Source organism: Lepidochelys kempii, chromosome 7, assembly GCF_965140285.1.
Source record: "Lepidochelys kempii isolate rLepKem1 chromosome 7, rLepKem1.hap1, whole genome shotgun sequence".
NCBI classification, from domain to species: domain Eukaryota; kingdom Metazoa; phylum Chordata; order Testudines; family Cheloniidae; genus Lepidochelys; species Lepidochelys kempii.
Genome location: NC_136386.1, coordinates 80156303 through 80169392, shown reverse-complemented (window position 1 = coordinate 80169392; position 13090 = coordinate 80156303). Strand labels below are relative to the sequence as shown.

Here is a 13090-nt window from a genome sequence, read left to right as displayed (position 1 = left end):
TTTACAGGGGGGATTTCTTTATTTCTATTTACTTCTATTTTTTATTAAAAGTCTTCTTGTAAGAAAACTGAATGCTTGTTCATTGGTCTCAGATCCAAGGGTTTGGGTCTGTGGTCACCTATGCAAATTGGTGAGGCTTTTTATCCAACATTTCCCAGGAAAGGGGGGGTGCAAGTGTTGGGAGGATTGTTCATTGTTCTTAAGATCCAAGGGTCTGGGTCTGTAGTCACCTAGGCAAATTGGTGAGGCTTTTTACCAAACCTTGTCCAGGAAGTGGGGTGCAAGGTTTTGGGAAGTATTTTGGGGGGAAAGACGCATCCAAACAGCTCTTCCCCAGTAACCAGTATTAGTTTGGTGGTGGTAGCGGCCAATCCAAGGACAATGGGTGGAATATTTCGTACCTTGGGGAAGTTTTGACCTAAGCTGGTAAAGATAAGCTTAGGAGGTTTTTCATGCAGGTCCCCACATGTGTACCCTAGAGTTCAGAGTGGGGGAGGAACCTTGACAGTGTCTATTTGTTTATACATTATGGCAAATTTAAGACAATGCCTACCTTGAAATTTAACCTTCACTCTAAATTTCCTTGGGGTTTTTTGGTCTTTTATTTTTGGTGGGTTTTTTTTAGTTGTGGCCCCTTATTACAGTTCTGATGGCTTAATAGATGCTTTTGGAAAAAGCTGAATGGACAATTGTTTGGATTTTTTGTGTGTATTAAAATGAATTCCTGAATAACACTGCTAAAAAGCAGCCAAACTCTTCGTTCTGTATTCTTGGATTAAAAACCAAATAAACAAAGTTGCAGATTTATCAGTTTTTTAGAAAGATAACCTGGAAATACTAAAGGTATGCAAATATCTGAATTCTAAAGTCAAACATATTTGTATTCATTATTTTACCTAAGATGCTACTAGTAAATCAAATATAGGGGATATGTCATCAGAAGGGGCCTTTCATTTCATAGAATCGAATCCAAAGCTTAGCTCAGGGTCGCAATTCATCTGGGTGAGGTATGACTGACTTACTGTTGCACCTTAGAGCGAGCATAATGTCAGCAAGTTGTAAAATGCATCAGTACTGGACTTGGCTATGAATATAATAATAATTTATAGCCTTCAGCCTGGGTGAAATGTCTCATGAGGAAAAACAGTGAGAATGCAATGGTAATCTCATTCTACTCAAGTCTGGAAGGGAAAATGCATTCTTATTACTTGTACAGCACTTCAGCAGTAATACTGTCATAATACTCCTAAATAGACAGGGACATATTTTGGATGCATCTTTGATGGAATAGATGGAAAATTTTAACAGATAAACTGTCAAAATTCAGCAGTTTCTCAATCTGATTGCTGAGGGTAAAATATTATAGGAGAGCTGTACAACTGTAAATGTTTTTTTTTATAGTTTACCTAAACCTTCAATTTCTAAACTCCAAAAAGTTAAAGATGGTTGTCAGTGTTCTCTCCCAACTCTGAACTCTAGGGTACAGATGTGGGGACCCGCATGAAAGACTCCCTAAACTTATTTCTACCAGCTTAGGCTAAAAACTTCCCCAAGGCACAAATCTCTATTTGTCCTTGGACTGAGGTATGCTGCCACCAACAAGTGATTTAGACAAAGAATCAGGGAAAGGACCACTTGGAGTTCCTGTTCCAACAAAATATCCCCCAAAGCCTACACCCCCTTTCCTGGGGAGGCTTGAAAAATAAACAAGGTGGGCACAAACCAGACCCTTGGGTTTGTAGGACACTAAAAACCCAATCAGATTCTTAAAAAACAGAACTTTATTATAAAGGCAAAAAGTAAAAGAAGCACCTCTGTAAAATCAGGATGGAAGGTAATTTTACAGGACAATCAGATTCAAAACACAGAGGATTTCCCTCTAGGCAAAACTTAAAAGTTACAAAAACCAGGGATAAACCTCCCTCTAGCACAGGAAAAATTCACAAGCTAAAACAAAAGATAAACTAACACATTTCCTTGCTTTACTTACAATTTTTGTAATCTAGATGCTAAGTTCAAGTAGGGCTCTGGGAGATGTATTTTCCCTGTCCTGATTCCTCGCTGACCCGGAGAGAACCAACAAAGAGAACAAAGCAAAAACCTTCCCCCACAGATTTGAAAGTATCTTCTTCCCTTATTGGTCCTTTTGGTCAGGTGCCAACCAAGTTACCTGAGCTTCTTAACCCTTTACGGGTAAGGAGGGATTTTATGATACCCTTAGCTGTATGTTTATGACAATGGTATTACAATTGGTTGAAAAATTTATTATTTTCTGAAACACTGTTTGACTAGCTCAATGTAATAGCAACTTATTATTTCTATATTGAAAAATATTGGTGTAAACTCAGAAAATACATTTCCTATAAACTGTTCCAAACATTTTGTTCACAGAAAAAAGTAGGAATTCTTAAATTGGAAATAGTGATGCTTATGAATTTCCTTACTCAAGAATGTCTCATGTGGCACAGGTGACTCGGAGTGCATGATTAAAGCTGCTCTTAAAACCTATTACTAAAATACTAAAAAATAAACTACTAAAAATACTTGGGCAGAATACTTGCATATGTTCATTGTCATACAACTGCTTGTAATAAAGGCAGTAGTTCTTTTGACACGTGGTACGTGGCTGTGAGCACTGTCTTTTATCCGGACATAAACCCAAGACAGGGAAACTCCAGTTGGAAATCTAGACACCTGGCTGGGGATGGACTTTGTGTCTTGACATAACAAGAGTTTGTGACATAAATCAGAACTGAATACCGAAGGGCAATTTTTCTGCTGTTAACTACATTGTTTGACCCCTTATGGGCTTGGGGAAGAAAGAGAAGTTGCTGCTGACTAATGGTGTTGAGTAGAGCTGATGGGAGAACGACAATTCCATTTCGTGGCAACTTTCAAGATTTTGAACATTTGTTTCTGCACTGGAACAAAACTAAAACCTTTTAAACTTTTTGCAAAAATGGAATAGTGTCAAAATGTCCATTTTTGGATTGAAACTTGAGGTTTTTTCAAATTTGGAAAGGCATGTGGGTGTGGCTTGATGGTTAGGGAATTGGTCTGGGAGGTGAACAAACACATAGGTTCAAGTCCCTGCCCATCTGCCTGATAAACAGTTCATTCCAGATCACTCTGACTCAGCGGAGAAGGGACTTGTACCCAAGTCTCCCCCAGACTAGTGCCCTAACCACAAGCTATTGTGTGTAAAAGAGTCTTTCTCTCTCTCTCTTCCCCAGCCCGCACAAAAACTTTGGCAAAACTGATATATCTCCTTGACATTTTTTGGCTTAGGAAAGAATGCTGTGAAGACATCTCCCATTTCCCTCCCTATGAGAAATTAACACCATCTAAATGGCCTAAACATAACTTCAACTGTTGGAAATTAGGACGTTAATATTGTGTGTTGTTTATTAAACACCATCCCTGTTTTTTGATGTGCCCAAAACATAGAGGAAGACCCGGTCCCTCCTCTGTGTTCCTTTCAGTCTAACAAAATAGACAGACAATGTAGTCTGGACACTGGAGGAACTGGCTTGTGCAGAGGAATAATCTTTGAGTGGCACAGAGCTGTTACAGAGTGTCCTTTGGCTATGAAAAAGGGAGCTCGGACCAGTGAATCTTTATGCCCAGCTGATCCCAGCTGTTGGAAGGGCTGCTGGTGTCTGTTGACAGAATAAATTAGATCAGCCTGAAGGCTGATATTTATGCCAGGACAAATATGGTTCCTGGACAAAATCCAGTGCTAGTGGGGTCATCCAGTGTTCCTCAGACACACAAGAGAACCTGAGGCTGGATCCAGTTACAAAGCTTCTATCATTCTATCAGTGACCAAACTGAATGGAAGGATTAACAAAAATAAATCTGCAACTAGGGTTTTTGATTTCAAAAGGACTGACTTTCAAAAATTAAGGAAATTAGTTAGGGAAGTGGATTGGACTGAAGAATTTATGGATCTAAAGGCAGAGGAGGCCTGGGATTACTTTAAATCAAAGCTGCAGAAGCTATCAGAAGCCTGCATCCCAAGAAAGGGGAAAAAAATCATAGGCAGGAGTTGTAGACCAAGCTGGATGAGCAAGCATCTCAGAGAGGTGATTAAGAAAAAGCAGAAAGCATGGAAGATGGGAGGGATCAGCAAGGAAAGCTACCTTGTTGAGGTCAGAACATGTAGGGATAAAGTGAGACAGGCTAAAAGTCAAGTAGAGTTGGACCTTGCAAAGGGAATTAAAACCAATTGTAAAGGTTCTACAGCCAAACAAAGAAAGAAGTGGGACTGCTAAACACTGAGGATGGAGTGGAGGTCAAGGGTAATCTAGGCATGGCCCAATATCTAAACAAATACTTTGCCTCAGTCTTAATAAGGCTAAAGAGGATCTTAGGGATAATGGTAGCATGACAAATGGGAACGAGGATATGGAGGTAGATATTACCATATCTGAGGTAGAAGCGAAACTCAAACAGCTTAATGGGACTAAATCGGGGGGCCCAGATAATCTTCATCCAAGAATATTAAAGGAATTGGCACATGAAATTGCAAGCCCATTAGCAAGAATTTTTAATGAATCTGTAAACTCAGCGGTTGTACCGTATGGTTGGAGAATTGCTAACATAATTCCTATTTTTAAGAAAGGAAAAAAAAGTGATCCGGATAACTATCGGTCTTGGAAAAATTTTTGTAGGAGAAAGTAGTTAAGGACATTGAGGTCAATGGTAATTGGGACAAAATACAACATGGTTTTACAAAAGATAGATCTTGCCAAACCAACCTGATCTCCTTCTTTGAGAAAGTAACAGATCTTTTAGACAGAGGAAATGCAGTGGATCTAATTTACCGAGATTTCAGTAAGGCATTTGATACCGTGGCACATGGGGAATTATTAGTTAAATTGGAGAAGATGGGGATCAATATGAAAATTGAAAGGTGGATAAGGAATTGGTTAACAGGGAGACTACAGCGGGTCCTACTGAAAGGTGAACTGTCAGGCTGGAGGGAGGTTACCAGTGGAGTTCCTCAGGGATCAGTTCTGGGACCAATCTTATTTAATCTTTTTATTACTGACCTCGGCACAAAAAGTGGGAGTGTGCTAATAAAGTTTGCGGATGATACAAAGCTGGGAGGTATTGCCAATTTAGAGAAGGACCAGGAAATCATACAGGAAGATTTGGATGACCTTGTAAACTGGAGTAATAGTAATAGGATGAAATTTAATAGTGAGAAGTGTAAGGTTATGCATTTAGGGATTAATAACAAGAATTTTAGTTATAAGCTGGGGACGCATCAATTAGAAGTAACGGAGGAGGAGAAGGACCTTGGAGTATTGGTTGATCATAGGATGACTATGAGCTGCCAATGTGATATGGCTGTGAAAAAAGCTAATGCGGTCTTGGAAAGTATCAGGCGAGGTATTTCCAGTAGAGATAAGGAAGTTTTAGTACCGTTATACAAGGCACTGGTGAGACCTCACCTGGAATACTGTGTGCAGTCCTGGTCTCCCATGTTTCAGAAGGATGAATTCAAACTGGAACAGGTACAGAGAAGGGCTACTAGGATGATCCGAGGAATGGAAAACCTGTCTTATGAAAGGAGACTCAAGGAGCTTGGCTTGTTTAGCCGAACTAAAAGAAGGTTGAGGGGAGATGTGATTGCTCTCTATAAATATATCCGAGGGATAAATACCGGAGAGGGAGAGGAATTATTTAAGCTCAATACCAATGTGGACACAAGAACAAATGGATATAAACTGGTCATTGGGACGTTTAGACTTGAAATTAGATGAAGGTTTCTAACCATCAGAGGAGTGAAGTTTTGGAAAGCCTTCCAAGGGAAGAAGTGGGAGCAAAATACCTATCTGGCTTTAAGATTAAACTCAATAAGTTTATGGAGGAGATGGTATGATGGGATAACGTGATTTTGGTAATTAATTGATCTTTAACTATTCATGGTAAATAGGCCCAATGGCCTGTGATGGGATGTTAGATGGGGTGGGATCTGAGTTACTACAGAAAATTCTTTTCCTGGGTATCTGGCTGGTGAATCTTGCCCATATGCTCAGGATTTAGCTGATTGCCATATTTGGTGTTGGGAAGGAATTTTCCTCCAGGGCAGATTGGAAGAGGCCCTGGAGGTTTTTTGCCTTCCTCTGTAGCATGGGGCATGGGTCACTTGCTGGAGGATTCTCTGCTCCTTGAAGTCTTTAAACCACAATTTGAAGACTTCAATAGCTCAGACATAGATGAGAGGTTTTTCACAGGAGTGGGTGGGTGAGATTCTGTGGACTGCGTTGTGCAGGAAGTCGGACTAGATGATCATAATGGTCCCTTCTGACCTTAGTATCTATAAATCTGTGAAAGCTAGGAATCTTCCCTTCTCCTTTCAGTGATTACAGTCTTTTGCTTCTACGTCCTCATGTGTCCCAAGGTGCTGAATGGATCTGAAGTGTGATATTATAATATATAGAAAACCTTTTTCAGGGTATATTTTATTTAGAGATTTCTTAAATAAATGTCATTTCCTCTACCCTTCACCCTCCAAGGCCTCTACACTTAGGCTTATGATACTAAGTAAGTTTGGCTATAGAGAAAAATGAAAAATAGCACCCATAAAATTTTGAAAAACTCTCTCAAATATTTCTGAAATAGTCTTTCTGTAAAATGTGTGGCATGTAGAGAATACATGATGGTTTGGTGTGTTTTAAAGGCTTTACTAAAAGTCATTTGGGATGATCTAAATAGCTCGCTTGTGAGTAATGAGACCATTTCAAGTTCATGCCAGTAAAACCGTTATACCACACAACCAAGTATTCTGCTATTTCCATATATTTTACAGAAAAACTATTTGGGAAATGTTTGACTTTCAAACATTTTTATAGGTACATTTTTATTTCTTTCACTTATAAAGCCATGCTGCCTTTCTACCATGAGTCCAATTGTACAGTCGTCAGAGGTGGAGAAAAAAAATTAACTAATGTTTAGAAAAATCTCAAAATTATTTACAATAGCTTTCTATACTTAATGTAGTAAATGTAAGGTCCAATATCTTGTGTTTTACTAGAAGAAACACAAGTCTCATAATTTTGGAATGGGAGAATTATTTCTAGCCCTGTTTGGTTGTTATGAACCTTAAAACTAGATGAGGACTGACTTGATCTAGATAAAAATTTTTGGCCAAATGTGTTTTTTTGGCAGAAAATGCAGATTTGGATCCACCATAACATTTTCTGAATTCATGTCCACTTTTTGTCATTGTTATGGTTGGAAAAAAAACCATTAAAAATAAAAAAGCCATTGTTTGTACATTTTTGAAATGGAAACATTTTAATTTTTCCATTTGAAACTTGTCATTTTGAAATTTCCTTCAGTTTTATTTAAAAAGTTTGTAAAAGCTTGAAATGAAAACGAAACATTTCATTCAATGAAAAACGTTATTTTTTTACATTTTGACTCACCAAAGACAAATTAAAAATATAGTTTCAAATCAACTGAAAATGAACTATTTTCAATTTTTCAGAACTTCCAGCAAACCAAAAAATCAGTTATTCGTACAGCTCTAGGATTGACTTCTGCCTGTCTTTATGCCAGCCAATGTAATTTTGGGGAGCTAAATGGTAGTTTGTTTTTTATGCTCTTCAATTCTTGGCCTCTTTACCTAGACTGCCTACTAGGGTCTCAATTAGTTCTAACTCTAGTGCTGGCGGTTTTTCTTGAACGGAGATATGTCCACTAAGAATCTGACTTAGTTCACACTGTGGGCTGTCAAACAGCTTTTAGATGGTAACAACTTTTAGTTATTATTAACTTATACAGAAGTCTAACCTGTGGCCTAAAGCTAAAAGACTTCACAACATATTACCAATCCTCCGAGCGTTCTGGCTCACTGTAACCATTCATATTTTATTTATTTATTTTACAAATGAAGAGTCTTAAATGTTGTAGGCTTTACAATCATATTTGCCTGAACAGTTGATCATACATAGTAGAGGCTGTAAATATTGTTTAATTATTATATCTGGACACGTTTTCCAAAGCTTGCAATTTACTGGTATCAAACTCTATACTAGATCCAGGTAACTTATCTCCTAGAAACATTGTTTTGTATATTGGATGAAATTCATTCCTTTGTGTAGTTCATTTTGGGCATCTGACAAAGATTAAATTTTAGGGTAGTGCTTGATCTATACATACAAAAAATACCAATATTTCTTTCTGACTGAAACTATAGAGTTAGTTCAGGCAAGTACTCTTACAGTTGTATTAATCTCTTCATAATGGATATATCGTCCATAGATGTGGATGTCCCAGATATATGCACATAATGTGCATTGTCCCAGAGTCTCTGTTTTTATTAATGTAAATTGGAGTGCACCAACAGAAATCTCTTTTCTATAATTACAGTGCTCTCCAGCTCATTTTCACAGCCAATGTCTAATCCTGTACACTTCACAATCACATGAATTTCATGTTTTTATTTGCTTACATGGTTTCTTTGGACTGGTACCATAAAACAGCAAAACTTATCATTTGTTTTTTTGTTTTTTAGAGTTTTTCTGCAGCCACATCCATATTGTTTTATTTGCTGGATTATTTGGGGTATAATTCAGGATTTATGCACATGGCCTGAGTTACCTGGGTAGTAAACAAAGGATTGAGTAAAAGGACAAAGGGAGAAAAGTAGGGGTCTTCAGAGCAGGAGACTGAGTGGAGGGAGAGAGAGAGAGCCACAGTGGGAGTTTAAGGGATCTGGGACATATATAAAATGGCTACTACCATGTGGAGGTGAGCATTGTAATTACTGTTGCTCAGAAACTGATGTGTCCAAATCAGTTCCAAATTTGGGATTTTTACATCACTCTACAAAATGACAGCTCTGAGCAGGAGCAATCTGTTTTTGCACTAAAGATGGGCCGAAATCAGAACTCTAGTTCTGAGCATCCCCTGTATTTTCAGGGGTGAGGATATTGAGAACACAGGGAGAGAATTTGGGGGGCATTTTGAGAAAGGAGAGAGGGAAGGGAAATCACATTCTTTCCCAGCACATACAACAGCTGTAAACTGCCGGTGGTGCTGGAACAATTTGTATAATGGGGGTGCTGAGAGCCATTGAACCAAACTGTAAACCCTGTAAAAGATGGAAACCACTTCAAGCCTGGGGTGCGGCAGCAGCATTCCCAGCACCCCTACTTCCAACACTAGCACAGAAGCAGAGTCACACGGAACAAGAGGAGGATTTCTAGTTCCCTGCTTTGTACAAAAGAGCTTGATGTTTTACAGACAATTTGGGAAGTCCTTGAGGTGACATTTTAAGGAGCCAGGGCAGGGGAGAGTGTGCTTGCATAGTGTACGACTGAGGGGGCAGGGAAGAAGCAATTGTGCAGCCACATAATTCTGCAAGCAAATGCTTTGTTACCCAATAGCCCAGTCTAAACTTACTCTTCACTGCACATAACTCCTGTGGAACCTGTTTCTTGGCATTACAGAGGGGCTGTGCGTTACTGTCCCATTGAGTGGTTGCTGGCTGAGGGATGAATCTGAATTACCTATATACATTGGTGGGCTCTACAATGAGAGGAAGATTGGTCCAGTGGTTGAGGTGCTAGCCTGCCACTCAGGAGACTTGAGTTCAGTTTCCAGATCTGTTACAGACTTCCTCTGTGACACTTAGCCTGTCTGTGCCCCCAGTTCCCCATCTGTAAAATAGGAATAATCATACTTCCCTACCTCACAGGTGTGTTAAGAGGATAAATAAATTAAAGCTTGCGAGGTACTCAGATATTAGTGCAAGCGTGACCATTAAGAGTGTAACATAGCTAGAATGAACTCTTTTTCACTCAGGAAAAAGACTTGGGTGTGCATTGTGGATATCTCTGCTATAAAAACTGCTTCTCAGGGTCCACCAATAGTTTAAAAAATTATTAAAAGGTAATGTTATTTTTATATATATATATACACATATACGCACTCAAAGCTACACTCTTACATGCAATATTCTGTTCAGTTCTGGCCACTCCATCTACAAAAGGATATGGTAGAAATACAGGAGTTCAAATATAGGCAACAAAAATTTTTAGATACATGAAAAGGCTTCCCAGTGAAAAGAAATTTAAAATATTGGGCCTATTTAGACTACAGGTGAGAAGAGTAAGAGGGAATCTGTAGCGATATACAAAATGAATCCTCTAGAAATGGCAAATTGAGGTCTCCTATTTGCCCTTTCTCATAATGCAGTAACTAGGAGACATTCAATAAAACCAAAAGACAACAAATTCAAAACTGATAAAAAGAAATGCTCTTTGTCACAGTGCATAATTAACCCATGGCACTTGGTATCTCTGAGGCCAAAAGTTCAATAGGATTCAAAAAGGGGTTGGACATTTAGTTAGATAATGAGAACATTCAGAGTTACATTAGATAGGATAATAACTTTTTTTAAAAGAAAAATAAATGATACAAACCCTGATGTTTCTGGGCATAAGCCAAGCACTAATTGATGGGGGGGTTAGGAAGAAACTTCCTCTTTGGGCAAGTTATTTCACAATAGTCTACCTTCCTCTTAAGTACCTCATGTGGACACTGTTACTGACAGGTTACTGGGCTAGATGGGCCACTGGTCTGATCCAGTATGGCAATTCCTCTCCTCCTTGTGTAGCAATGGGTGGATGGCATAGTTATTTCTTTGAAGTGAAGAGAAATTAAAATTTTTACTTTTTATTAATGAAAATGCTGGCTAAATCTCATCCATCTCTGATCATATAGGGGTTCCCTGTAATATATTCTTTCTAGTAGCAATAATGCCAGACTAGAATACATGTAAACACAGACAGTTTACTAAATGTCTTCTCCAAAATAGAACCCACGACCATAAAATGGCTATTATGATATAATCCAATTTTTTTCAGACTATTTTTTTTTAACATTTACTAATAGCACAGCTCTGTTGGTCTTTTAAGTGGACACTTAGGACAGGTTTAATATATTTTTGATAGGTTTCAGAGTAACAGCCGTGTTAGTCTGTATTCGCAAAAAGAAAAGTGTACTTGTGGCACCTTAGAGACTAACCAATTTATTTGAGCATGAGCTTTCGTGAGCTACAGCTCATGCTCAAATAAATTGGTTAGTCTCTAAGGTACCACAAGTACTCCTTTTCTTATATTTTTGATGTTTTCTAATATTACAGTTGCTAACTATAAAATGGAATAACATCATTTTTGTCATACTTTTCTCTTAGACGCCAGAGGAATTGGAAGATATATCGGACCTTGAAGAAGACTACGATGCACACAGTCGTACCAGTGTTCAAACTGAAGGGAAAACTGACAGGGTATGTATCAGACTAGTTTAATAAAAAGCAGTTTGGAGAAGGTAACAAAAAAACCCTAACCTATTGTATTGCTGTTCCTGCGAAGCAATTTTATGTCAGGAAGTGAATCATCAGAATGTTGTTGCCCTCTTAATACATTTTTGAAAATATGCATGGGACTTAGAACTGAAATATATATGTATTTAAGTGACAAAGACAGACCTGATTAAGTTGTAAATATCCTTTGAAGATTTAAACCAGCCAGGCAACTTCTTACACATAAACACATACCTATGTAGAATTCAACTTGCTAAAGTTTAATAATCTTTGAGTTTGCCTAACCAAGGTTCGGTTAACCATGTATTTTGGCATTCCGGTTTTATTTGTGCTTTAAGTTTGTGATGCACTGTATCCAAAATATGACTTCTATATAGAACAAAAACAGCCCTGCAGCACAAAAAGGACTTGGTTACAGGCTTAGCTGCACCAATGTGTGCATAATGGGATTACTTCCTGAGGAAGGAGTAAGTTCTTCGACAACTAATATAATACTATTATAACAGAAATAATAAATAGATCTAGTAAAAATAGTTATGAAACCTTTCCGTAATTTAAAAATGGATTTCACAAGAAAATTTACATTTTCCAGCAGTGTTTTTATTTTTTTGTTTTTGATAATCAAAAATATTTAGCCTTTTTATAAACATAAAAAATCAGTGAAAATTTTGAATGAAACAAGAAACAAAAAACAAAACAAAAAATACTGCATTTTCCACAAAATTTTTAATACATTGTTTTTGACCAGCTTTAATTATAAATGAATAATTTTTAAAATAAATTTAAAAAATAAACTTTTGGGGCAGCATGCGGTCAAGTCAAGCTCTTAAATGTGATAATTAAGGATTAGATTACTCTCATTCACAAGTAGTCCAACTGTAAGTGTTTCACAATATAGTCATAAAGAGTTAATAATCATAGTTGTCATACAAATTTACTAGGAATTGTTTGAATTAATTCAGGTATAGTGGATAACTGACTGCAAATCTACCTTTAAAAATTAGAAAACTATTGTTAATCTAGGAAAGTATTTACTAGGCCTGTGGTGAAAAAAGTTAAACTGACACTTTTTAAAAAAGAATTGCAGTGTTATTGGATGTATTTTTTCTTTCTAAGTAGAATACCAGTGCCTAATAAATGGTACCATTTTGCCTAGGTCTCATTGAGAGAACTGGATAAAGTTGGAGAAAAAGCTTTTCAGGAAAATACACATGAAAATTTTGGCCAGTTTGTTCAATGTGATTTTACTCCCCTTGAAATATTGATTTTCATTTTAGTAAAATTTTAAGATCTTGAACCTTTCTTTTTTTTTCTTTTTTTCTTTATTTTGGGGTGTGGGGGGTGAAGCAAGAGAAAACTCATCCCCTTAACACAAATTTTCATAACACTTGAGTAGGCGTTCCATCCGGGCACACCCCCGAGCCATACTTTCTGTCTGGATCTAAAAATCTCTTCAGTTTCTGTTTGGTGCGAAGGCGCTAGGGAGTGACTTCAGCTCCCATCACCAGGGTCTTCAGCCTCAACAATCTCTGCTTTTTAACTGACCAAGGCTAATTTCAGTTTGACCAAATCCTTTATCAGGGCAGCAGCATGCAATATTATGTAGCCCTTGGCAAATCACTACAAGGTGCCCTTCATCTAAATAGTATGGTTTTGCTTGTTTTTTGGAAAGCAACATTGCGGGACCAAAATGGCTTAATTCCCCAGGTTCAGTTACACGATAATTAATTATCAATTGATTCTTAA

At 37.6% G+C, this 13090-nt stretch overlaps 1 protein-coding gene across 1 annotated transcript in view; it reads left to right on the top strand.

The window, feature by feature from the left end:
• CTNNA3 (catenin alpha 3) overlaps positions 1 to 13090 on the top strand; it is a 917365-nt gene that overhangs the window by 813397 nt on the left and 90878 nt on the right. The window contains exon 13 of the mRNA XM_073353443.1: positions 11216 to 11308. Coding sequence (XP_073209544.1) covers positions 11216 to 11308 — 93 coding nt within the window. The remainder of the gene's footprint in view (positions 1 to 11215; positions 11309 to 13090) is intronic.